At 37.4% G+C, this 25,822-nt stretch overlaps 7 protein-coding genes across 15 annotated transcripts in view; 3 read left to right on the top strand and 4 right to left on the bottom strand.

The window, feature by feature from the left end:
- Positions 1–23: 23 nt before the first annotated feature.
- LOC117564102 (zinc finger protein Xfin-like) lies at positions 24–2,669 on the bottom strand. The gene is made up of 2 exons (XM_034242749.2): positions 472–2,669; positions 24–399 (listed from the first exon to the last, which is right to left on the bottom strand). Exons 1-2 carry the CDS (start codon positions 1,968–1,970, stop codon positions 267–269), a joined length of 1,632 nt encoding a protein of 543 aa, XP_034098640.1. The 5' UTR covers positions 1,971–2,669; the 3' UTR covers positions 24–266.
- Positions 2,670–2,808: 139 nt separating this feature from the next.
- Positions 2,809–15,555, bottom strand: LOC117564101 (nicotinate phosphoribosyltransferase). Of its 4 annotated transcripts, none has more exons than XM_034242747.2 (12): positions 15,414–15,555; positions 13,836–14,209; positions 11,658–11,828; positions 11,453–11,579; positions 10,706–10,789; positions 10,488–10,615; positions 7,925–8,065; positions 7,699–7,870; positions 7,033–7,392; positions 5,149–5,414; positions 3,354–3,763; positions 2,809–3,290 (listed from the first exon to the last, which is right to left on the bottom strand). In XM_034242747.2, exons 2-12 carry the CDS (start codon positions 13,927–13,929, stop codon positions 3,213–3,215), a joined length of 2,031 nt encoding a protein of 676 aa, XP_034098638.1. In that variant the 5' UTR covers positions 13,930–14,209; positions 15,414–15,555; the 3' UTR covers positions 2,809–3,212. The 4 variants fall into 4 exon arrangements, with proteins under 4 accessions (XP_034098638.1, XP_051858856.1, XP_051858857.1 ...); XM_052002896.1 differs by lacking the exon at positions 15,414–15,555 and adding an exon at positions 14,514–14,638; XM_052002897.1 differs by lacking the exon at positions 15,414–15,555 and adding an exon at positions 14,267–14,353.
- A 306-nt stretch (positions 15,556–15,861) lies between these two features.
- Positions 15,862–17,599, bottom strand: LOC117564387 (putative tRNA pseudouridine synthase Pus10). The gene is made up of 2 exons (XM_034243107.2): positions 17,380–17,599; positions 15,862–17,319 (listed from the first exon to the last, which is right to left on the bottom strand). The coding sequence occupies exons 1-2, from the start codon at positions 17,497–17,499 to the stop codon at positions 15,946–15,948; spliced, it is 1,494 nt and encodes a 497-aa protein (XP_034098998.1). The 5' UTR covers positions 17,500–17,599; the 3' UTR covers positions 15,862–15,945.
- Positions 17,600–17,691: 92 nt separating this feature from the next.
- LOC117564390 (NADH dehydrogenase [ubiquinone] iron-sulfur protein 5) lies at positions 17,692–18,454 on the top strand. The gene is made up of 3 exons (XM_034243111.2): positions 17,692–17,800; positions 17,988–18,214; positions 18,283–18,454. The coding sequence occupies exons 2-3, from the start codon at positions 18,002–18,004 to the stop codon at positions 18,373–18,375; spliced, it is 306 nt and encodes a 101-aa protein (XP_034099002.1). The 5' UTR covers positions 17,692–17,800; positions 17,988–18,001; the 3' UTR covers positions 18,376–18,454.
- A 145-nt stretch (positions 18,455–18,599) lies between these two features.
- LOC117564388 (U5 small nuclear ribonucleoprotein 40 kDa protein) lies at positions 18,600–19,937 on the top strand. The gene is made up of 3 exons (XM_034243109.2): positions 18,600–18,813; positions 18,909–19,038; positions 19,092–19,937. Exons 1-3 carry the CDS (start codon positions 18,706–18,708, stop codon positions 19,895–19,897), a joined length of 1,044 nt encoding a protein of 347 aa, XP_034099000.1. The 5' UTR covers positions 18,600–18,705; the 3' UTR covers positions 19,898–19,937.
- A 504-nt stretch (positions 19,938–20,441) lies between these two features.
- Positions 20,442–21,280, bottom strand: LOC117564389 (uncharacterized). The gene is made up of 2 exons (XM_034243110.2): positions 21,002–21,280; positions 20,442–20,938 (listed from the first exon to the last, which is right to left on the bottom strand). Exons 1-2 carry the CDS (start codon positions 21,188–21,190, stop codon positions 20,510–20,512), a joined length of 618 nt encoding a protein of 205 aa, XP_034099001.1. The 5' UTR covers positions 21,191–21,280; the 3' UTR covers positions 20,442–20,509.
- A 630-nt stretch (positions 21,281–21,910) lies between these two features.
- LOC117563342 (protein split ends) overlaps positions 21,911–25,822 on the top strand; it is a 77,409-nt gene continuing 73,497 nt past the window's right edge. For 4 of the 6 annotated variants that reach the window (XM_052002881.1, XM_052002885.1, XM_052002879.1 and 1 more), the window contains exons 1-2: positions 22,627–22,818; positions 22,923–22,937. In XM_052002881.1, the coding sequence (XP_051858841.1) occupies positions 22,796–22,818; positions 22,923–22,937 (38 nt within the window). In that variant the 5' untranslated portion in view covers positions 22,627–22,795. Of the gene's footprint in view, positions 22,431–22,626; positions 22,819–22,922; positions 22,938–25,822 lie in introns of those variants that run through there. The other 2 variants (XM_052002875.1, XM_052002874.1) reach the window with 2 other exon arrangements.

Below are 25,822 nucleotides of genomic sequence, written 5' to 3'. Positions count from 1 at the left end.
GGAACAGCTGTGCTCAACTCCAGAAGAAAATCAACTACGGGCGACATATTTAAATACACTAGAAGCATTGAAACTATCTTAAAGTATTTATGAAATTTATATTTGCATTTTATTTCGCTGACAGTTGTTAGTTAATTAAGTTTATTTGAATTGCAACGGTCGTACCCACTATTCACAGACTGCCAACTCGATTGAAACAGTTTGGTGAACGGAAAACGAGCTACGAATAGGCGCCAAATTCAAAAATGAAGCACATCAATTGAAAGCTATACTTGTATTTTATTTTTTGAGTGCTTGCAGCGATGCACATTGAGATTGTTGAGCTGGGTGAAACTCATAGAGCAGAGCTCGCATTTGTAAGGACGCCGACGCATCTGACGACTAGAGTGTAAATTGCTCCTGTGCAGAAAAAGAATCAGACAAAGATCGTATTAAGTCTTGGTAACAGTTGAAAGAGAATTAATGGCTCACTTTTCTTGTTTTTCTCCTGGAGCTTTCTGTTCAAGTGGTTCTTGTTTTAAAAGTTGTGGCTTTATAGGTTCTTCGTTTAGAGGTAGTTCTTGCCAAGTTCCTTCTTTCAGAGGATCTTCAGATAGAGAATCTTGTTCCAGCGGTTCTGCTTTACAAGGTACTTCCTTCAGAGGTTCGTCTTTGTCAGACTCCTCTTCTAGAGGATCCTCCGTGAGTTGTTCATTTCCATCAGATTGATTGCCCAGCTGCTTTTTAGTCTCATCATGCTTTAAAGCACTTTGCACCTTGTCTTTTGTTACTTCCTCCATAGCTTCTGCTTGCTTTTCTGTGTTTTCGGCAGCTTTAAAAGGCGTATCCTCCTCTATCTGCTCTTTTTTGATGCATCTCAAGTCTATAAGCTCTGCTTTATTTAGCAATTTACTGCGATTATTGGATTTTCGCCCCAACTCTTGGTTCTCCATCTTTCGCTTCTTCTGGTCTTCCATCTCCAGCATACGCTTCTCTAGCTCCTGGTTTCTCTGTCTCATTTTAATGCAACTGTCAATAATTTGCCTCTCTTTGCTATTTACTTCATAATGACTCATAAAGTGCTTCTTTAGCTCGTATTTCTTCATGAATCCCTGCGTGCACTTGTAGCACTTGTAAGGAAAGGCGCCTGTGTGTTCGCAAAGATGTGCCAAATAAATCGTTTTATGCGAGAAGCTGCTGGGACAATACGGACACTTGTGCGACAATCTATCACTGTGAATCTGCAGGTGAATGGCCAACTCATCGGGACTCTTAAAACTGCGTGGACAACGCGGACACTGCAACGTCTTATTGTGTCCTCTTTGCCTGTGAATTTGCAGATGCTGAGCCAGCTCCTGGCTGCTCATGCAGTCGCGTGGACAGTGTGGACAATGCAGGGAATTGCGCCACGAATAGCTTTCCTTGCGTGTGCGTCCATCGCCGTGAGTTTGCAAATGCTTTGCGAGCTCCTCGTTATTCTTGAGACATAGTGGACAATGCGGACACTTTAACGTAAAGTTCAATTTCTTTGTACTGGGAACTTGCTTGAGGGGAGCCTTCTTCACGGGACTTGGTAGTGTCTGCAGTCTGGATTTACGCTTGTGCATCTGCATATGCTTCTTGAATTCTTGTTGTCGAATAAATCCGCTTTCGCACTGGGTGCACTGATAGGGAAACTCGCCAGTGTGTCCAAACATATGCATCGTGTAGACGGATTTGTGGGAGAAACTGTTGGGACAGTAGCTGCATTTGTATAGCAGATTGCTAGTGTGGATTTGCAGGTGTATCTCAAGTTCGGCGCGCATCTCAAAAAATCGTGGACAATGAGGGCACTGATTGGGTTTCGTTTTGGCAGTGCTCAAGACTTCTTTGGACGTCCCGGGTTCAATTTTCACTGGTCCAATATCTATTTCTATGCCATAACTTGGTTCCGTCTCCTCCTCTTGCCGCGGCTCTACTTTTATGCAGCTTATATCCAATATTGCACTCATGGCTGTGCAGTTTGTTTACAAATAACGCGTTTTTATCATAAAACATAAATACACCAAAATTCAAAGCCAACATAAACAATTTACGCAGAGGAACAGCTGTCTGCACGGCAGTGTTGGCAAACAGCACAAAATACCAAAATCTGCTGATGTACTAGAAAATACCATCGCAAGTACTAATAACCGATTCAAACCGGTCGAATCCACAGATGGCGCTTATGAACAAGTGAAATCAATAGATGGCGTCAGTAATTATAAATATAAGTTGCGCGCCAAACTCTTTTATTTGAAATAGCCAATTTAGTTCCGCTGCAAAGCATCTAACTCAATTTTTTTTAAATAACACACAATTTATGTTTTTTGTTGAAGCGCTCATTTAATAAACTTGTGAGTGTTTGGTGTGTGTTTGTGTTTGTGTATTGCTTTGTTGCTTACAGTTTTAAATTAATATTGAACATATTTACACTCGATTATTATTTATATAGTCTAGTATATAAGCATTTAGGATTGTATGTAAAATATGTGTGCATTGATGTGTGCCGACTATACATGCAAAACTCTACTAATTACCTAATTAGCAATCATTTGTACTTCAAACTGTTTCGATTCTTTCGTATATCGTATTTTAGTTTTAGTTTAAGTTTTTGTGTTTTTTTGGTTTACAATTGATTTGTATCATTTATGTTTTCTACTTGATTTTGGTTAGCAACATACAACACTTAATGACTATAAATATTAAATACATTTCGCTTTCGTCTCTCACCACACTCGCTCTCTCTCTCTCTTTCGCTCTTAAGTATTTGGTTACAGTTTTCGATATTGGTTTTTCTTTTTGTTTTCCTCTTTTCTTTTCTTTTTGTTTTGTTTTGTTGTTGTGTAAGGCACATGACACATTCCTGAATATGATGTGCGTACATAATAATCGTTAATAATGTTTAATAATATTGAATATTAGGTTTATATTCTTCTATGTAAGTATATATAAGCTGTCTATTTTTTTCGTTCATTGTTTTTAAGTAGATTAATTTGAGTTGTGCACATTATACGATACACATACAATATTTGTTTTGTTGACAAGAAGATTAACAAATTGTCTGGTTTCCAATTAATTCTTTAATTCATATGACCAGCAAATGACTAAATTTTGCAAAAAACCAATTTATTATGTTTCTGGGGGGTTTGAGGCTAGAATTTTTTGCGGAATTACTTTCGAAAGCAGCGCCCGACACTGGCTGCTTATATAGATCATGAGAGCTCCCCGATGGGCGCATTCTGCAGCCACAGATCGTGTATAAAGTTGTACAAATTATCGCTGACAGCCACCTGCAAAAAAGGGGGTTAAGAAATTAATTATATTTCTACAAAATATGAGTTTATAAATCTTACTTTATATGGCGTGGGATTCAACGTTCGCTTGTGATCATTTCGCAGTGTCTTCAACGAGATTTGAACCTTCTCACGCACTTGCTCCAGCGTTGGCAACATTTGGCATATCTTGCCCGATTGCCAGTAGATTTTGTAGAGCGACTCCACATGCGATGGTATCACATAGGCACGCTTCGACTCCTGGAACGGATGGCGACACAACACCTTCTGACCCACAGCTGGCGGCAGCTCTGAATCCTTCTGCAGCAGATCGATCAAGGCGTGTCCATCGGCGCTGTACAATCGATATGCATTCTTATTTCCCGGCATCGTTACCTTCTCCACATCTTGGCTGAGCTTAATGCGCGCCTGGCCATTGATCTCCACCAGCTTGTAGACACAGCCCAAGGCAGGCTGACGTTGGCAAGTGACTGCAGAGAGAGAGAGAGGGGAGGGAAGAGATATTTTGAATCAATTTGTATTATCTTCATTGAGTACTTCTTACTTAATATGAACTCTTTTAAAGCAAACTTCGTCTAACAGAATTTGAAATTAAATCTTTTTCTTATTAACATAAAATACATATTTTATAATAGTTAAAAAATATAAAATATTTTATAATAGTTGAATAGTTAAAACTATTATAAAATAATAGTTACATAGTTAAAACGATTATAAAATATGTATTTATTTATTTTAACTATTTAACTATTATAAAATATAATTTTATAATAAAATAAATATTTTATAATTGTTTTAATTAGTTAACTATTATAAAATATTTATTTTATGTTAAAAACTATATCCCATACATTATATAAAAAAAATATATATATATAAGAATTTTTAAAACTATTATAAAATATTTAAAATTAATATTTAAATTAAACATATTATAAAATACTTATTTTATGTTAAAAATTATATATCATACAATATATAAAATAAGAATTTTTGCTTATTTATTGAAATGTGAAATCTGCATAGTATTGGACAAAATGCTTTATTCTTATAAATAATACTATTATTATAGCTACAAAAGCTATCACTAAGCCATAAAAAGCGAAGATTGAATAAAGAATTTCAAATTTTCTTTGAGTAAGAGTGAAATAATTTAACTGATTTTTTTGTCAAAGCTTTTTTTGATCATTTATGTGAAATATAATATAATTTTTATATATTATATATATATTATATTATATAAATATTTTTAAATTTATTTAAAGCTATTGATCTAACATCTATTTTTATTAAATTTGGAAAGGTGTTTTTTAAATTGAATTTGAATTGATCTATAATTTTGAAAAATTCGAAAAACTTGGTTAAGCTAGAAATCGAATTACATTCTGTTAAATTTTTAAACAATATTTATACCCGCTAGACAAAAGGTAAAATGGTATTATAACATTGTGTCATAGGAAATGTATGTAACAAGCAGATTCCTCTAGGGTATATTAAATATACTATAGTTTGAATACATACAATTGATCTATCATATAAATTTATTAAATTTGGAAAGGGGTTTTCTATAATTAAATTAGAACTGATCTATAATATATTCAAAGATGTGTATATTCAAATATGTAAATATACCAAAATATACTCAAATATGCCAAAGTCTATATTGGTACATTGTAGTATTTTTTCGATATATTCATTTGGTATATTTTTAGAATAGAATAGAATTTTATAGAAAATGGATAGAGGATATCTCACAGTCCATTGTAGCTTTCTTGCTTGTTTTACTCTTCTGAGATCTAGGAATTTTGCATAGAACCTTACCCATATTATATTATTAGGAAATTTCCGAACTTACCCAAGTGCGTGCCAATGCCAAAGCAATCGATCTTGTGTCCCTGCTCGTTCAGACTAAGAATGGTGTCCTCGTTGATGTCATTCGAAGCGACGATCGTCAGTTTATTGAACCACGGCACCTTAAAGCGTTCCGCAACCTTTTCGAATGCTTCACGTGCGAGGCAAGACAAATAAGCCAAATCTCCGGAATCGATGCGAATGCCCAGAGCATGATATCCCAGATCGTTGAGGGCCAAAGCCACAGCACTAAAGTTAAGCAAGCCACTCCTAAAGAAATCCAGAGAAAGGAAGGAGAGAGGGAGAGAGAAAGAGAGAGAGAGCAAAGTGAGCGTGCATTAAAACAAGGTGACTAAAAAAGCTTCAAGTGCTGCATTTTTTTTTTTTTGTTGGGTTTGGTTTTCAATTCAATTCAATAAGTTTTGTTTGCTAACTAAGTTCAAAGCTTGTCAAAGTGCAGAATGCAAAGAGTGCGCTTTGAGGTGCCATCAATATTCTTAAATTCTATTGTTTATGCATTATTGTGTGTTGACTATAATCTAAGACTTTATTTCTATTTTTTGCTGGCAGCGCTCGCATTTTCTTTTTCTTTTTTTTTTGGGAGATCACAATTCAAGCTTCAGTTACTGAAAGCCATGCAGTGTGCTCTCTCGGACGCTTTGTTTTTGTTTTTTTTTTCTTTGGAAAATTGAAACTAATTAAGAGTAATTATAGTAGATACTAAATATTCGTAATACAATCAAAACGAAACACACGAAAAATCAATTAACAATTAAACACACACACAAATGAAATAGTTTCTCTTTTTTTTGGAGTGGGGAAATCGAAAATGACAATAAATAATAAAAAAATTAAAAGATATGACAATCACACTAGACACATAATAAAAGATTAGGGTGAGAGGAGATTCAGTGTGTGTTCAGACTTTGAGTATTTCATTCAACTGCTTTCTCTCGTATTCCTAAAATATGTTAAACGTGGGTGGTATATGAAAATGTTTTTCTCTGTTTTCTTTACTTTCGTATAAATGTTTCTGTTTTGTTTGTTGTAGTTTGAAGACGTGTTTTACATACCTCTGCCAAAATAGTGCCGGGAAGTCATTTTTACTATGTTAGATGGAATAATTTCTTTTCTTTTTTCGTTTTTCTTTTCTTTATGTTTATGTTGCAATATTCGGTTAATTCGTTAAAAATGTCACACAATTCACGACCAGACGAGAGAAATTAAAGTATTGAAATGAAAAATGAGCCAGTTTCGAGTTGGTTAGTATTGAAAAGCAAAGAGAGAGCAAAAGACGTGGAAAATATTCAGCAAATAAATCGAATGGGAAAGAAATTAAGAAAGAAAGAAATAAAATAGGAATGCACTTCACCTGGTTTTGTTTCGAGTCTCCCTAAATGAGCTGACAATACCTTGATTGATTATTAAGTGTTTATTTTTTATGTTTAGCCTGGACTTTAGTTCCAATAGAGAGCACATATACACATACATACAAACATATATCATATATAGTAAATAAATGTTGTATATGCACATGTCGAATGCATAATAATAATTTTGAATTTAGCAGCAAGTATTTTTCGTTTGTTATAGCGCATGATATTGGATCGATGATGATTGTGGATCGGAAAACGATCCCGAAATGCGGAAAATGCGTGAGTGTGGTAGAGGAGGAGTAAAAGGAGGCGGGGCACTCATGCTGGCCCCCCAAAAAAAATCATAAAAATAAAAAAACATGTGGAGTGAATTTTAAATATTAGAGAGCATTAGTATAGTAAAAAAAAAATAAAATTATATCAACGAAACCAAGACGAATGGCAAATGAAATTTGTTGTTGTTTTAGTTTGTTTATCCCATTGTAAATTTGCTTTTGGTACGTGACATTTACCTGAATGACTTCTCGACATATTTTGGAAGGTACGTTGAAGTGTTGTTCACTGTGGTTATCACTGTAGTTGTTGCAGTTGTTGAGAGATCTTTTACACTTGTTGCTTGTTGTTGTTGCTCTTTTTCAGCTGTTTTCGCTACAATTTTGCTTAGACCATTTGTGTGTCCATTATTGAGCTTGGTTAACGTTGGCGAATGTTGCTGTTGTTGTTGCTGTTGTTGTTGTTTCTCTTGGTGATGACCATTTGTGCCGTTGCTGGGCGTGGTTGGGGGCGTCAGAGGAGCAACGCCATTCGTTAGCTGACTAGAAGTTCTTGATTTGGTATCATTGGGGACTTGTGTGTTCTGTTCTGTATCTCGGCTGTTGGGAATACTTTCAATTATTACATGACGAACTCATAAATCGATCGGGAGTAGAGAGCGGAGGGGCGGAGGGGGAGCAAAAGAAAGGAGACGACACACACAATGTTTACGACTAGCTTGAGCTCGATTATTTGCTGAAATTCGTGCACTGCTGCTGCTGTACTTTTTGATAAGAGAGATTGTAACAAAATAATAACAAAACGTAACGAAATGAAACGAAAGTAACAAACGATTGAAACGCACAACTGAATAATACTTGAATAACCAAAACCGTTCCGAGAGAATCTGCCTAAAAGCGAAATACCTCTTAACATCGTACGTGTCGACAAGTGCCATAAATCCATCCGGGAATGCAATCGCATAGGAGACCATCGCAGCCAGCTCGCCCTCGCTTGACTCCTCCGTGGACACGTCCAGCACATGCGACAGCATCTGGCGATGCTTGATCGCATGCTCCAGCAGATCCTCCATTACACCTACAAAGTGAAGTATTAATATTTATCACTGCTTTTAATGATGTATAGTTTTACCCGTTTGCTTGTGCTTGAGCAGACGCGTCTTCAACTCGCCCACGCTGCTGAAACTGGTGATGTACGCATGAGCATGCGTGCCTTTCACTGGGATGTTGAACAGCTTGCCAGCCAACACATTGGAGGTGCCATCAAAGCCACCTAGAAGTGGAAAGAAAGAGTTCCAATTATTACTTATAAGTTGGTTAAAAAAACAGTAATTTGTGTCGCAATCAGCACAGAAATATGAATCAAAATATTAAGTATACGTTAACAGACTTCTATTAATGTGTTGCTGTTATTTAGCAGATGTTTTCACTGTTAATTGAACAGTCACTTTAGAAGTGTAAAGAAATAGAGTTCCAATTATTACGTATAAGTTGGTTTAAAAAGTAGTAATTTGTATCGAAATCAGCACAGAAAAATGACACTAAATATTGAGTATACGTTAACATAACAAATAAACAAAATTATAGCTCTATCTCGTATAGTCTCTGAGATCCAGTGTTTCATACGGACAGACGGACACACGGACATGGCTAGATCGTCTCGGCTGTTGATGCTGATCAAGAATATATATACTTTATAGGGTCGGAGATGCCTCCTTCTACCTGTTACATACATTTCCTGCCGGCACAAAGTTATAATACCCTTCTACCCTATGGGTAGCGGGTATAAAAATGACACACAATATTGAGTATACGTTAACAGACTGTTATTAATGTGTTGCTGTTACTTATCAGATATTTGTACTGCTAATTTAACAGTCACTTTACAAGACTGTTAGTTATGTGTCGTCTCAAATGCCTTTCTGTTATGTTGCTGTTAGTAAGCAGACTGTTAAACATTAATAACCGTCTTGTAAGGTTAATGCTGTTAAATGAACAGTGGAAAACCCTGTTAAATTACGTTTTCTGTAAATACTTATATGTTAACAAACACTCATTATGTTCCTGTTTCAGTAGAAAAAGTTTGCAAAAATAACTTTAATGGGTAATTCTCTGGCGGAATTTGTCGCGACACTATTAACAGCTCTCGATTAGCACTATATTTTTCTTTTCTTAACGTTTTCTGTTCCTATTTAGAAGATTCATCTTTACTCAAAATATAAAAATGTTTGGTTGGGTTTATTTACTATATATATATATTACCTATATATCATTATTAAAATAAAGATTTCCAAATATAACAAAAACTAATGTTAAAATCTGTTTAGCTTCGGAAATAGTTTAACATTGCTTTCCTATTTTCATTTGCATTTGAAAAATATTTAACAAACAATCTAAAGATCTTTTACTTTTATATTACATTAAATTTGCATAAATTTTGGATTAGATTGTTGATTAAAATATAATAAAATTTTAATATATAATAATTTGAAGTGACTGCTTGAATTTAGAATCATTCATATAAAATTTAACATGGCGAAAATAAAAATTTTGAACACTCTAAGCTAGTGGTTTATTCAAAATCCAATATAAATTTAACGTTATTTATTACTTTCTCTACTAACATTACGCTGTTACATTTAAAAAAATGTTAACTTTTCTTCTTTTTGATGCAATTTAATGCAAGTTTTACAGCTTTTTACAACTCCTGTGATTATTTAAATTGGTGTATTATGTTTAACAGCGATTGCTATTTAGCAATAACCATTAACATTGCAGTTGCCATTAGGCAAATTAAAATTGAGAGGCATGGGGACTGACGATGTCGATGATGACACCACTGTGTCATGGCTGCACCGCTGTGTCGAAGAAGCGGAAGGAAGCCTTTAGGGACCTTGAGAGGGAAGCGCGCGTGAGTCACGACGCCACACGCGACCCAATCGATTGAGAATTGAGTGAATAAAAAAAAAAGCCCTGATCCTATGTATAATTAAACGCATTACAAAGTTTAAGCGCAGCTCTCGCTCTCGTCCTCTCTATCCTTCTCTTTCTCCTTGTTTCGCTGGCTGTCTAGGAAGCGGAAAAGGTAACAAAAGTTACGATGTGTGAGCGCCAATTGAAAACAAGGTGCCAGCCGCTGGTTGGCACCGATACCGACCCACACATGGAGCATGGAACTTGGGATTGGAACTGAAGCAGGCGGCAAAAAAGTTTGACTTGTGTTTATTTCTTTTTTTTTTATTTTGGAGACTCACATTGCGTGTGCCACCCACTTTTAACACATGAACATGGAGAGTTCTTGAACTTTACAGAGAAGTGGAGAAATGGGCAAGAGAATTCGGGGAGAAAAGAAGTTTGGCGTAACAAGGTAGGAGCCACATCGAGTGACAGTGACACGTGCTTTGCATGCAAGCACATCATAAAAGACCAGACAAACAATATGAAATTGATGACTACCCCGAAAAAAAAACAGCTGAAAATCCAACTGCATCGATCAATGCCTTTAAGGTTTCTCTGGTAGGCGCTATTTTCACGGCGTTTTCGGGTTTGTTTTTTAATTGATTATGGCCCAGGCGCATGCAATTTGGCTAAAGCAACGAGGAAATATCGCACACGTATGACCTTAGTTGTCACCTCCAACTCCGCTTCTCTCTCTCTATATCTGGTGTGAACATTTTTTTTTAGTTATTCTGTACCTGTGTATGAATACTTTGATGCGGATAAACCGCCATCGGGTCCCTGCGCTCGACGCAGTCCAAACTCCAAGAGTTTGACATGTTTCCCAGCTACCATGCGATATCGCGCTGCATTCGTCGCCATTAAACTGTGCAAAACAAGCAAAGAAAAAGAGAATACGTTAGCATTTTATTGGTCATTATTATTAGGGTTATTGGCATAATGCTTTATCGCTCACCTGGCATAGTTCACGAGCGTCAACAGCGTCGTTTCCAGCAGCTGTACGATAATTAAAGGTCCCTCGATCTTGATGATGGGCACGCTGTTAGGGGATGATAAAAACGTTAAACGAAGTTGTAGCTACCATTTAAATGTTAAGTGTTAGCTAACAGTTTGTTAACATTGCTGTTAGCTGTTAACTTAGAAAACAGCTAAATTAACATTCAACTGTTAACTCTTAATGAATAGCTGAATAGTTACTACTGATTTTAACATTTAACTGTTAATTTTCCACAGCAGCTAGTTAACATTGCTGTTAACTGTTAATTTATCGTAGAAACGTAAGTTGCTAGGTTAACAACAACAGGTTAACATTCAACATTTAACTCTTAAACAACAGATAGATAACGTGGATGTTAACATTCAACTGTTAATTTTCCACTAGCAGCTAGTTAACATTGCTGTTAGCTGTTCACTTACCTAAAAGATAAATTAACATTCAACTGTTAACTCTTAACGAATAGCTAGTTAACATTGAGATTAACATTTAACTGTTAATTTCCATTAGCAGCTAGTTAACATTGCTGTTAACTGTTAATTTATCGTGGAAATGTAAGTTGCTTTTCAACTAGGTTAACATTCAACTGTTAACTCTTTACCAACAGTTAGGTGACATTGCTGTTAACTGTTAACTTAGCTAAGCTAACATTCAACTGTTAACTCTTCACTAACAGTTAGTTAACATTGCTGTTAACTGTCAACTTACCGTGGAAACGCAACTGTGCCTTCGTCGATAGCATAAAGTGTCACATCATGCGCTGTCAAATTGCCCAAATATTCAAAGAACTCATTCTCGATGCCTTCGGGCAATGTTTGCCTCAAATAGTCAATATCTGCAATAATCATAAAAGAGTTGAGTAGATAAATAAATAAATTGTATTTGCATTATCAGTGAATATAAATATAGTTACCGCTTTGGGAGTAATGAAAACTGTCGAGGAACTTGAGGCACTCCTCGAGTCCAGCAAATATGGTGAATTCACCATGGAATGGATTGTTGCGAAAGAACAAATCGAATACAGCCTGATCGTCCGTTTTGCCCGACTTCCAGTAGGCATAGGCCATTGTAATTTGATATAAATCTGCGGTTGATCAAATATATACAGAAAAAAAAAAACAAATGATAAACACGATAAGCACGAGTGATAGACATGATTAGCCACCATAATTAATGCTCGTGATATGATGATAATGAAGAGATCCATTTTTAGATTGACTACACGACCGACCGACCGATAAGATATGGTCAAAGTTCCCCAGACATGTGCATAATTGCACACACACTCGTTGTATTTAGCAAAACAAACAGCAGAAAGTCAACGCTGTAAAATTCTTATCTAAATTTGTAATTACTAAAGCCTCAGAGATCGTCTATTTGCATTCGTGCGGTTAAACAGAAATAGAGACAACTAAAAATGTAAATGTCATGCAAAAAAGTTTCGACTATTTTGGACCGACTGACGCTGCCATATGGAAAAGAATTGTGCAAGAAACTAAAGCAAATTCATTTGAGAGTTAAAAAAAAAACAGAAATAATAACATAATTGTTGTACAAATATTTTGTTCTTCACACAAAAACAAATCTATGTTTATTATACTTCGCACTATCATGATGACGGCCTACTTTGTATAAATTTTTGTTTGCTATTGAAATTTTATTTAAATTTAATTATAACGCAGCAAACTTTCTTATCGTATCTTTTTCATACTGAATATTAAACTTTATACTAAGTACTACAAAAATATTGTGGAAAACCCTTTGATAGTTTTTATTTGATAATTATACACTACTCGACTTTCAGCACAGAAACTTGCGTAATCATAATCTACTTTAATCAACAGAGCAGATATTATAGTAATGACTTTCATAATTGACATTGAACAATTGTATGAAATTGTTGAGTGCGCAAAAAAAAAAAGTTTATTAATTAGATATAAGAAATTTCCCGAAATTAAATATAACCCATATCTATCAGTAATAATAAAAAGATAATACATTTGGTTAGGAAATTAAGTTTCTTATAGGAAATGATGCGACAATAATAGAATTGTTATATTGTAGAAAGAATATTTGCGAAATTGAGCATAAAACTATAATAAAACTGTATGGCAAAATGTATTAAAATAGATGTATCTAATAATAACATTCTTATTTTTAATATTTTTTTTGTGGTTAAAAATAAAAAAAGAACTATTTAGAACTTAATCTAAATTTAAAAATAAAAATTTGGAAAAACGTCATGGAAAAAACAAATTAAAGAAGTATTTTTTTGTAATGATATCAAAGAGAATGTAAGAAATTCATAAATCTAAATATAACATTCTTATTTGTAATAGTATATTAATATAATATAATAATGTATGTTGTGCTTTTCAGTAATCTGTTTCGATGTTATTATTAGTAAACATATTAAAATTGAAAAAAATTCATAAAGAAAATAAATTAAAGTAAGTATTTTTTCATAATCGAAGAGAATATATCCAAAAATAAATTCAATAAAATTATTATAAAATACTATATTACATTCTGCGTTAATACTGACTGTTTTATTTTATAAACACTTATACATATAAATTTAATTATTGTATTATTTCATTTCATATATAAATGATATAAAAATTTACTAAATGAAATAAAACATATAACAAATGTGTATACGTATTTTTATAAAACAAAAATGAGTTAAGATTAGAGTATTTATAATAGTATAATTAAATGTATATAACATATGTAACATCAATTTTGAATTTAGTCTTAAATAAAAAATCTACAACAGTAATGTAACTTTTATATTGGTGTACTCTAGATTATACACCCAACTGAATATCAAAACATATCCTACTCTATTATATATTATATTATATTTCTTAACCGAAGTATTTCTCATTTATGTTTACATCCAGCAAGCCATATTTGCTAATCAATTGACTACATTTACTATAATTGGCTTCTGACTTCTGTTTTGCACTGCCCTCAAGATTAACTTTAGCCTATTTATATGCACACACACAAAGTCACATAATATTTTTATAACCCGATTTATGATGATGAATTGCAGTGATGATGATAAAAGCGAAATTGGACTCACCAGTGAGCAGGGGCTGGACAACGCCATTCTGATTCATTCGTCCGCGATCCATAAATTGTCCACCCGAATTGCAGCTCATTTCACGGTCATTCATGATCACAAATTCGTTGTTGCTATTATTGTTACTTACTCGATTAATAATATTTGTTGTTGTCTTAGTTGTTGTTGCGAGTCTCTTATTGACACGTTTGTAGGTCGTTCACACACAGAACGTGCCAAATAAATAAATTAAGTTATTATATTGCAGCAATTGAATCCGAAAAGCCGTTGAACTTGTTGTTCTTATTATATGTTTGTTTTTTAATTCATATGTGTGTGTGTATGTTTTTTTTTTTTTGTTTTTCAGCTGTATCTCTTTGTATTTGTATTTGTATCTGTAAGATTCAAATGTTTAAATTAGTGTTGTTTTTTGTTTTGTTAATTAACATTACAATTTGTTGACGGTGTATGACGTAAGCAAAAAACGTTTTTAGATCACACCCTGAATCAAATTCTTTGCATATCTTTATAGTAAACTTCTAGTAAGCAATATACAACATAAACACTTGAATTTTTCTCCCTCTTTCTGTCTCTCTTTCTGTGTCTTCAACGTGCTTTGAATGCCTTTTGTTTTGTCAGTTATCATCAATGGGGTTTATCACTTATTGGCTAGAAGGCGGCACTGGGTCAGTACGCTACCGATAATGCTGTATATATATGTTGTGTATATATATTGGAGCAGTTGTTATTGTTGTGCTGATATTTGAGATTTTTATCGCGCGCGCTGGCAAAACTTTTCCGCTAAGCGTTTCAAGCTCAACTGAACTGAATGGAAATTGAAATTCGAAATTGAGTCGCGAGCAGAGACAACTGAACGAGGCGAGTCAGTGCGTGCGAGTGAGATGGCACGATTGGAGCAGAGCAGCGACAGAGAACAGCGCGCGTTTTATGCGTTGTGATGATTGTAGGAAATTTGTTTGCTGGGAGAATTTGTTGATTGTTGTTACTTAGCAGCGCCAGCTGGCGGGCAAATTTGCAAATGCGGGGGCATGGGCGAAGAGCGCCAAAAGAGAGCCCTCATATATGTGAGTGTATGAGTGCATTAGTGCAGAATAGTGTGTATGTGTGTGTTTCATTGAGTTTGACTATGCATTGGGTTTTGTTTATTTCGGCTGCTGCTGCTACTGTTGCTACTGCTTTGCTGATTATATTGATTACACACGTGAGCCGATGTCGTCGTTGGCCTCAACATGTTGCACACAGACGCCCGCTGAGCAGCGACAGCGCAGCATTAGGCATTAGTGAAGGTTGCCTGAAGGTCGGCGGTCGACACCCCAAAAAAAAAGTGAGGCGAAGCAGGCGAAACGACGCTGCGCTCAAGACAAGACAAGACATGTCAGGACAAAATGTGTACTTCCTGTACAATGCCCTACTGTTGCAATCTGCTATTGTTGCAGCACTTCACTTTCACTTTTTGCACACGTTTCAATTCATAAAATCCACAAAAATTCTTTACTACTACACAGTTTACATACATAGTTCGCTCGTTAATTTCACAACATAGACCCGACGACATTCAAAATGCTGCTGCATGCTTACACTTTAAATAGCCGCACTTAGTTAGTAATATGCTTTAGAATATGTTGCATATGCCGCACGTTAAGAATTTTATTTAACAAATTTTAAATAACACAACTAAACTATAATATCAGTGTGCGACTCTTTGCAAAGCGCTCTCAGCTGATAAGAGCGCGGTGCTGCCATCTTGTTCGCAATGCTCGCCTCCACAGGTTATATGCGAGTGCGCAGCTCTTGCGCTCTGCTCTCTCCCGCTGGGCATGACGTCACAATTGCAATATTATTGAACAAATATATTGCTCCATCTGTTACAGAAGTGTTGCAAAACGGTAATATTGATAAGTAGCTTTTGTTCAACCTACCGCTGCATTACCTACAGCATTTAAATAAGTAATAAAATGGTAATAAAATGGTATTTACAAATATTTATTGTAAAGCAAATAACATTCTATGTAGCAATTCCACATTCGCTATTGTCTGGAATTGTAGAGTCCTATGCCTCTAATAGCTGATCGCCAGTGTTGTACAAACTTAAAATTCAAAAAAGTAACGATTATTCAACTGCAGCTGCATTATTTACATCGGCCGGCCAATCCAAGTCAATGCCCACCACATCCAGTGCCAAGATGTCAATGGGCTGGCCTATTATCGAAGCTATCGAAGGCGCCGTGCGTCCAAATTCACCATGCACCAGCTCCTTGATATAAGTACCCGCTTGACTCACAACATCAATGACCAACAAACGCGGATTCTCGCGCTGCACGCGTGCCTTTACCTCGAATATAGTTCGAGGACGCGTATGCAGGGGTCGACGATGCAACACACGTATGGGCGTCTTTTGTTGTATGTCAAAGCTCTCCGAGATTTGCAATTTCTGTAGTATGTCCAACGTCGCCGGCTGCTCGAGCACACAGAGAGCACGATAATATTTACGCTTCTGTTCCTCACCCGTCTTAATGTGTGTCAATTCTTCACGCGGCACCACCTGCAGATTGTGTATGGACACCGTGCCCGTGGCATCTACAGCTTGCTCCATAGCCAATGCTTGTGCTTGAGTCAAGCTGCCACAACGTGCATTTTGAATTTCCAAGACAAATGGACGTCCTTTGCCCAAACAACGCACATCGACATCCTCACGACCGCTGGACATGAACGTAATCTTCTCCGGCGTCTCACTAAAGTGGCCTCCTACATTGCGTATGATAATCTCCTCAATGCTGTCCTCCATGATGCGTTTCCCATCCAGCACCCAAGGCGTATGTGAAAGTTCGCGGCTCAGCTTGCGATAACGTCCCGCCACACAAACCAAAGGACCCAATAGATCTATGGACTGTAGTTCCAGAGGATCCGTAACAGGCGCCGGAGGTATTGGCAGGAATTTCTCAAACAGTTCAGCTTTGAGACGTGCTGGTTGATACTGTTTTTCAAGCAAACCTCGCGAGATTTCGATGCGTTTCTGATGTGCCGCCTTTGCGGGAAATGCTGCCTTATTTAGCTCCACCAGCTTGGCCACATCCGCCTGCTCAGTGCTATGCCGCAACTCAATGTTAATCATCAGCCCATTGGCATCGTATTCCTTGTTCAGCTGCGTGCAAACAATGGGATGTAATATGAGTTTTACAGCCTCCTTGATGGGTACATCGGGTGCAAAGTTGTTGTCCACCGCGGCGCCAAATTTGCGCTGTAATGCAAACCACATGGAGAGCTGACGCAGCTGTAGCGCCATTGGCAAACTGAAAGCTAAAACGATTCCTGCGCTGTCGTATTTGGCAAAATCCGAGTGCAAAATGCCATCGATTAATTGTTGCTGGAAATCCTCGGAGAAAAGTCCCAGGCAAGTGGAGCAAATGTCCAGACGTGGCTTCTTGGTGGGCTGCTCATCGGCTGGTTCATCCTTTATACCATCTGCAGGCACTTTTACATCCAGCTGTAATTAAATAGTTGAATAGCCGCTCAGGAAGCAAGTCTCAATATGTTCTCTGCTCACGCGCTGAAAGGTTTTCTGCATGTCGCGGTATTCAGTGCCGCGCGCCTTTAGGTAGCGCAACTGACACACGCGACAAACGCCGCAGCTCTCTAGATAATCAATTAGTTCTTGATTTTTCATTTTCTTTTACAAATTAATTCAATTAATTTAAATGCAGCTACGTTGTGGAATGCGCTGCAATTGTAAACAAAACGTGCAGTCAACACAAAGTTTGCCAACACTTGCAGTCGAATATCGATTAGCCTGTTTTCTACAATCATTGGTATTAAAATACTAGCAATTGATATTTCTTGCTTTCGATTATTCGAAAAACTATAAAACATCGATACATCGATAGCATCATCGGTGTTTTCCCCATCTCTAGCTGTCGCTCATATAGATTCTCAAAGATTCTTATTTTTCACTTGGATTGGAATTTAAGGTAAATTACAACTCCTAAAACTCATTATATGAGCATAACTAGACAACAGGAGCACTCTAAGCAACAGCTGCTGTTTGCTGTAGGGTACAAAATTTAAATAACAGCGTTGTTATTGTTACGTCACAGCGAAGACACTACACGATTCCAATTGGAATAATATAAATATTTTGTATTTGTATTTTTGCAGCTAACAACAACAAAATGTCATTGTCGCCGTTCCTGCGCCTGCCATTGACCGATTTGACCGGTTGTCTGATCAACCATCAAACCTACGACAAATGCGGCCAATTCGAAATGAAAATGATGGATTGCCTGGAGGCTTATGGCTTGGAACGCGGCAAGAAGCAATGCGCCGATCTTATTGGCGACTTCCAGGAGTGCGTGAGCATGGATAAGCAGCTGAAACGTTTCCACGTAAGTTTACAAATCCAGCGTCCTTCATTGGTCGTTTTATTAAATGTTAAATGTTGTTGCATTTGCAGGCCATGCGAAACGAGCGCTTCAGGCAATGGTTGACTGGTGAACGCAAGAAGGAGAATTTGTATGCTGAGGCGCCACGGGTGGATGCTTTCTAGGAAGCTACCATATTGGGAAAAAATTGCATATGTATAGCCGAAATGTCGTTAAAATAAACAATTATGTACAATTTAAAAAGAGGTCTTGTTTAAAAGTGGAGAAACATCGATAACACATTCACTATTATTGACGGAGTAGCGCTATCGCAGCCATCGAATGCTACAAAAAAATCGTTTGTTCACGCAGTGTTGGGCAATGGTCCAACTTACATGCAGTTTAGCAACATACATCTGCATACCTAGTTGGCAGCACCAACGTTTTGTTTTTGCGGCTGAAAAATTGGCTGCTCCGGTGTACGTTTAATAAATAAATATAATTTTATCAATAAAATGGGCACAAAACGTCCCAATACTAGTGTTGTGCTGGCGCAGGAGTCCAAGCGCAGCAAGAGCGAAATTGCGGCCTACACAAATCGGGACAAGGCGCTGCTCGAGTCGGTAAGCAAAAAATGCACAACAAGAAGAAGAAGAAGCAGCAACAAAATTATTGTGGAGCATTTTTATTAATAAAATGTAAATTTTATAATTTTTAGGGCGTGCGACGTACTTCCAACCTGCAGGCGCCCATAATGCAACTAGAGGGACATGAGGGGGAAATATTTACCACAGAATTTCATCCTGAAGGCGAAATGCTGCTGTCCTCGGGCTTCGATAGACAACTTTGTAAGAGATTTCAGTTTTCTTTTGATTACCAGCTTGATTTACATATTCTTTAGACATCTGGCAGGTTTATGGCGACTGCGAGAACATTATGGCCATGTCGGGACACAGTGGCGCTGTGATGGAAGCGCACTTTACACCCGATGGTTCCCATATTTTCACCTGCTCCACAGACAAAACGCTCGCCATTTGGGACATTGTTAGCGGGCAACGTGTGCGACGTCTCAAAGGACACACAAACTTTGTGAACAGTGTACAGGGTTCGCGACGTGGTCAGCAACTGCTGTGCTCCGGCAGCGATGATCGAACCATACGCATTTGGGATGCCCGCAAAAAGCAGGCGGCCCATGTTCTTGAGTCACCTTATCAGCTGACAGCGGTTTGTTTCGGCGACACTAGCGAACAAGTGATCAGTGGCGGCATTGATAATGAGCTCAAGATTTGGGATATACGCAAAAATCAGGTGTTGCATCATCTGCGTGGCCACACAGACACCATTACAAGTGTGGCGCTTTCCCCCGAAGGCGACTTTGTGCTGACCAATGCCATGGACAACACGTTGCGTGTGTGGGATGTGCGTCCGTATGCTCCAGGGGAACGCTGCGTCAAAGTCTTCCAGGGACATCAGCATAACTTTGAGAAGAATCTTTTGCGTTGCGCCTGGTCACCGGGTGGCGACAAAATCAGCGCTGGATCAGCGGATCGTCATGTCTACGTTTGGGATGTGAATACGAGGCGTATTCTTTATAAGCTGCCAGGACACAATGGCAGCGTGAACGACGTCGATTTTAGTCCTCGAGAGCCTTTAATATTGTCCGCCTCTAGCGATAAGACGCTGTATCTGGGTGAAATTGAAGATTAGCCGAGTGTGGCACAAATAAATAGGGAATCGAAAATAATAATTACAATTGTTTTAATTAAATAACAAAAATCAGACACTTGAAACCGTCTTCAACCAATATTATCTAGACCAAAATCAGGCTTTTTGATTTAAAATTTATAATTATATTAATTCATTTTTCTTAACATTTATTATTATAATTTTTATATTTTCGCTGAAAACAATATTGAGGAATAAATAAGGGTACTCGATTTTGCATTACACCAATATATTTCAGTTGACTCATTAATTTATGATAAATATTAGTTGCATTTTTGTTACTCAAATCAAATTATTAGTCTACAAATATATTGAAAATTAAAATACAATCATGACAAAGAATTTTTATACATAAGACGTAATGATTCCTATTTATTTTTTGCTCAAAAATAAATTACTTAAAATTATTACGTTGAGGAAAAATATTAAAAGTCAGTAATGATTCATGTCTGCGATAAGCAATATTTAAATTACATGCTATGGCTTGTGTCGTAACTGAAAGTGATTGAATTGAAGATCAGCCAAGTATCACATAAAAGTTGTTTATTAACGTTTAATAAATAATTTGTATAATTTGCAAGTGATTCGTGGGTGTTAAACGGGAAGCGCACTGGACGACGCTGAGACGCTGCTCTTGAACAACTGCCCAAAGAACTTGAGACCCGTCGCTCCACCGGGCACCATTCCCAGCAGCATGAAGAGCAGCGTGATAATCTGGGCCACCGCAAACAGCACCGTAAACGCGGTGCTTTTTGCCACCAGGGCGAAGTATAGCGTTGTTATCAGACAACCGCTGTAGGAGATGGATGAGAGGAGTCGCGGTTTGGAGAACATTTGCTTGAAGAACGTCTGAAAGCCGACGAGAAAGCAAAAGCTAATGATGAAGAAGAGACTGCCCAATGTGAAAAGCAGCGCAAATTTGGGTTTCAGCATCAGGACGGGTATGTAAAGTGTGGAGAGTGTCATGCAAAGGCAGCCCATGCCGAGACAGGCTACAAAGCCCACAATGCGTTGCAGTCGTGACTGTTGATAAATGGAAAATGCAATGAATATATTAATATATAATAAGAGCTGTTGTAAATTTACCAGCTTGGGACAGCAGGAATCCTGTGTGTCCTTGAGCCAACTGTTTGCTTCAGGTGTCTCATCGGAGCGCGAGAAGATTTGTGAGAGGCCGGACGGCACTTTGAGCTGTGGCAGTTTCACATTGAAATTCTTTTTCTGATCGCTTTGCAGCAGCAAATATTCATCGAGATCTTGCTTAAGATTGCTCATTGTTTTTGTGCCACCGCATAAATATTTGTAATAATCGTAATTCTCTTTTGTTTACTGCCAACCTGACAACATGTAAGAATGAATGAGAAGCAGTTGACAGCACCTCTCCTAGCCCTTGTCAGTATTTAAATACCAGCATATTGTAAACGGCCGAGTTGGCAGCTCGTTTGGCGTACTGGCGCCCACTTCGAAATTTTTATTTCCAATTGTAAGATTTATAAATGGCAACAAGATATATTTGATGGCAATTGAAAAACTTATTGAGTCGGATAATTTGTTAAACAATCAATAAGATTTATTAATAGCCAAAAGCATCATTAGACCTGGTTAGTAGTAGATATTCTTGAACAAAATACAAATTAATGTCCTTTGGCTTACTGATGAGATAGATCTTCATTAAACATCCAATAAGATAAATAACAACTCGTTAATAAATGGTAAAATATCTTATTATGTCACATAATATAAATAAATGTATTTACTTATTTGAACAAAATTTAAATGCTAACTTTTTCAAACAAAGCAATACTGACGTCACAATCAGCAGACTTCTGGTAGCTACATGAATTTTACAGCACTATTGTGGTGCTGCCAACGTTGGCACCAACGAAATAACACAATTTTTGACCTGATAAAGTGCGGGAGTTGCCATATTTCAGAGAAATGCTTCAATCGCGATTCAAATCTGGCAACCCGCTAATTCTTTCAGTTTCAGTTGAATTTTTGTCGTGGTTGGTTCGTTTGTCGCTGCGCGCGCGTCAAATATGTAATTAAACTGAAATCAAAATTACAAGTATAATTGATAATAATATTCAAGACGCCGAACACACGCAAAAGTATAACAAGAAATATCTAAACACAAATATATATGTTAATCGTAAATATAATTTGATTAAAAGTTAAATAACGGCAAATTAAACACACCCCCCACTGCAGTTCCCCTCGCACCGCATCGCCGTGCTTCTCTGTCTCTTCTATTTATGCAAATTGTGTAAATGCATATGTGAGAGTGTGTGTGCGGCGGTTTATCGTCGTCGGAGCGAAGAGCGAAGCGTACGCGCGCGGTTGTCGCTGTGTGTGTGTACGCGTAGACGTGTGTGAGAGAGTGTATGTTGTGTGTGTGGGCGATTGTGTTTATGTGGAAAACGCATTAATTACACAAATACAAATGCAAATACAGCAACAACAAGAAATGTAAATACAAATAACAAATACAATCAAATACAAACAAAAACAATACGTAAGGAAAAAATCGCAAAGCCAAAAAAAAAGTATTTCAAATGCAATCTAAATACAAAATTTTTAATTATGATACAAATTGAGAAGCAAATTTTTTATTGTTTTTTGCGAAAAATTTGAAATAAGAAAATTCATAAAAAATTTAGTTTGTGATGGTTTTTTGTTGTTGAATAAAATTCACTAAAAAAAATTTGCAGCAAAGTGAATTAAATTATAAAAAATATATATATAATAAATATTTGACTCCCGGATCGTGAAAAATAAGAAAAACAAATCGAACTACAACAAAAAGGAATTTTCTTGGAGAAATATGCTGAAATTTCGAATAAAGCATCAAACGGATTGGAATTAACCGACGATCAGCAGATGGAAGCATTCGCTTCAATGGTGTAAGTAGTATAAATATATAACATTCGATATTTGTATTAATTATTAAACAGCGTTAATAGCAGTATTTATCTATACATTTCTAATTCATTTCATATCTTTGCAGCTCTCAACGCAATTGGTAAGGAAATAAAAAATAAAACTACTGGAATGAGAAAATATAAAATTGTGATGATAAATAAGAAAATATAAAAAAATAAAATTAAAACAAAAAATAGTGAATTGGCCCCTGCAAATTAGAAAGTGTTGCAAAGTGTTTAAAATAAAAACAAAATCAATGTTGAAAAATGTTTGCAATGAATGCTTAAAGGCGGCCCACAAAGTTGATGCCAATTTTGCAGCTACAAAAACAAAGAGCAAACTAAATTTAAAGTACATAATTTAATACATACAAATACAAAATTCGTATGTATGAATGTGTGTGTGTGTGTTTGTGTAAACGCCCAGGACTCGCTTCGTTGTTGTGTGTGTGTGTCGTTGATTTTGCAGTCTCCGATCTACAAAGCTGCGCAGCACAAAGAAAAATGGCACAACGTTTTGGAGACTGAGCTGGGGAGCTCACTGCTGGCGTCGCTGCCACCGCACAGAAGCAGCAGCAACAACAGCAATTAACTCGAAAGCAAAGAATTTCATCAGAAATTCAAAGCACACAAGGCGACGAACGGATGACGTGCAACGGGCTGAAAAAAATATAATAACGAGGCAAGCGACGACAGCGACGCAAGCAGCGGCTACAAGCAGCGCAGCGACAGAGCAACGGCGGCGTCGTTGAAATGTGTTGTAGCAAAAATCCAGGCTGACAGCTCCCCCTCAACAAAAAAAAAAAAAACAACAAAGAAAAGTAACATGGCGCTGGCCTGTGTGCACTTGAGTGTGTATGAGTGTATATGATTTGTATATATGTGTGTGTGTATTAGTTTGAGCTCCAACAACAACAGCAGTAGCAGCAGCAGCAGCCGCATACAAAACGAACAACGCAAATAAAGCAAATCAGCTAAAGTGTGAGCAAGAAAGGAAATCTTCGAAGCTTGTCGCGTGTGTGTAAGTGAGATGGCGTTGCTTGAACATGGAGAGAAATTGTCGTGTCGCGTTTTGTAGCGGCGTCGTCATCTTCGTCGTCTTCGTCGTTTGTCGTCGTCGTCGCTCGTTTGTCGCTTGTCGTTGAAAAATCGATTCAGCTGCACGAAACGAGAACGCGCGCGTGCAAGCGAGAGGCCAATATCAAAATAATAATGGTCTTCGTGTTTGTGTATGTGTGCAAGCGAGCAGCACGATGCGGTAAAAAAAACTTTATTTAACCCGTTTCGTGTGCGTGCGCATGTATGTGTGTGTGTGAGCTGTTAGAAACTACGTCGTTGTACGACAAAAACTACAAAGTTGAAGCGACGCGGCGTGTGGTGGCATCCGCCACCACCCCACTTCGTCAATTCCCCCTACTCCTGTATATTGCAAATGCGGTCGCTGTATGTGTAAATGTGTATGTGTGCGAGTATATTGGTGTGTGGTCACGTAGCAGCGCTACAAAAATGACTGCATAGTTTGCTGACTACAAAAACGACAATGAAGAAGAAGCATAAAACTGGTTTGGTTTCTGCTTCTTCTACTGCTAAAGCGACAGCTGCGCTAGCATATTAATGAATTTCGAATTCTAGCCGCCTCTTTTAATGGGATTTTTTTGCAAAAAAAAAGGAAAAATAAACGCTATCTCTATAAATGGTCATAGCTTTTAGCCATAAATGTCGTAGCAGTTGTTGTAATATTTAAACCAAATACGTTTCCAATGGCCACCACCACAAAAAACAAAATGGCCGCCAGCACCTCCAATGTACAAGTAGAAGAGACCAACGAAAAGGATAGAAAAAACGCACAAATTTCAAGCAGTATAAAATATACTGTATTTTGTTTTCGTTTTAGTTTAGTTTACTTTTTGAGCAAAATGAGGTAGAGATTTTAGTTTGTTTTTTGCACACGTCGACAAAAAGGGGGCGAAAAAAGAAAAAACGCAAGCAGCAGCAACAACAAAAAAATAATGAAGCGAATTGGACCGCACCCCACCAGGCATACAAAGCGACTGATGCGCAGCAGCAATGTTTAAGTACAGCCAGGCAGGCAGCACCAAAAACTTTCACGATCGATTGGCAGCCCCAAACGACGGCAGCAGCGACAGAAGCAGCAGCAATGGCTGCCTGCCGCTTAAGCTCTCCAACTCGGGGGCCTCTCTGTGTGTGTGAGAATGAAAGAGAGATAGCGTTGTGTATATGCTTGCAAAAGAGATAGAAAGAGGAGAGCGCCAGTCCAAACGCCCGCTAGCGACTGCGCGTTTTGTACAGGCAGCAAACACAGACACTCATATATGGGTTGTACATACATATGTATGTATTTGAGTATTTTTATGGGCTCCATTTTGCGTGTAGTTGTGATTTCCTGCTGCGCCCCAACAACACACAAAAGGGCCCTATAAGCGTAGCAAATGGCAGCAACAAAAACAACAATGGTTAGGCAGAGCGACAAAACTACATTTTATGTATGGCCATATCACAACGTCGTCATCGCTGGCAGCAGGCATGGCAAATTGGGAAGGGGGACGAAATGGCTGAAAAACGTGAAATAACAACGCGAGTTCCCGAAGCACCCCTCTCGTCTCACGACACATACACACGCATACGTACATAAGTACACATGCACATGACTACATAACCATTTATAAATACACAACAGCAGCAGCAACGACGGCAGCGACTGCGAACAACAACAATGACGAACGGCAAAAACAAACTCACAGAAGATACTCGTTTTTCCATGCCATGCCCAGGCAGAGGCAGCAGCAGAGCAAGCAGCACTCAAAAAGTACCAGCTATAAATTCTTTATGTACATAAAAGTACATAGTACACACACAAGCATACTACTGGCATCTATATGGATGTATGTATGTCCATGTATGTATACTTAAACGTGTATTTTAATGCTGTGTGTGCGCTGAAGCAGCAACAACGGGCCATTAAAAC

This window comes from Drosophila albomicans, chromosome 2L (assembly GCF_009650485.2).
Source record: "Drosophila albomicans strain 15112-1751.03 chromosome 2L, ASM965048v2, whole genome shotgun sequence".
NCBI lineage: Eukaryota > Metazoa > Arthropoda > Insecta > Diptera > Drosophilidae > Drosophila > Drosophila albomicans.
The sequence above is the reverse complement of the archived record's forward strand: the minus strand, read 5'-3'. Positions and strand labels throughout refer to the sequence as shown.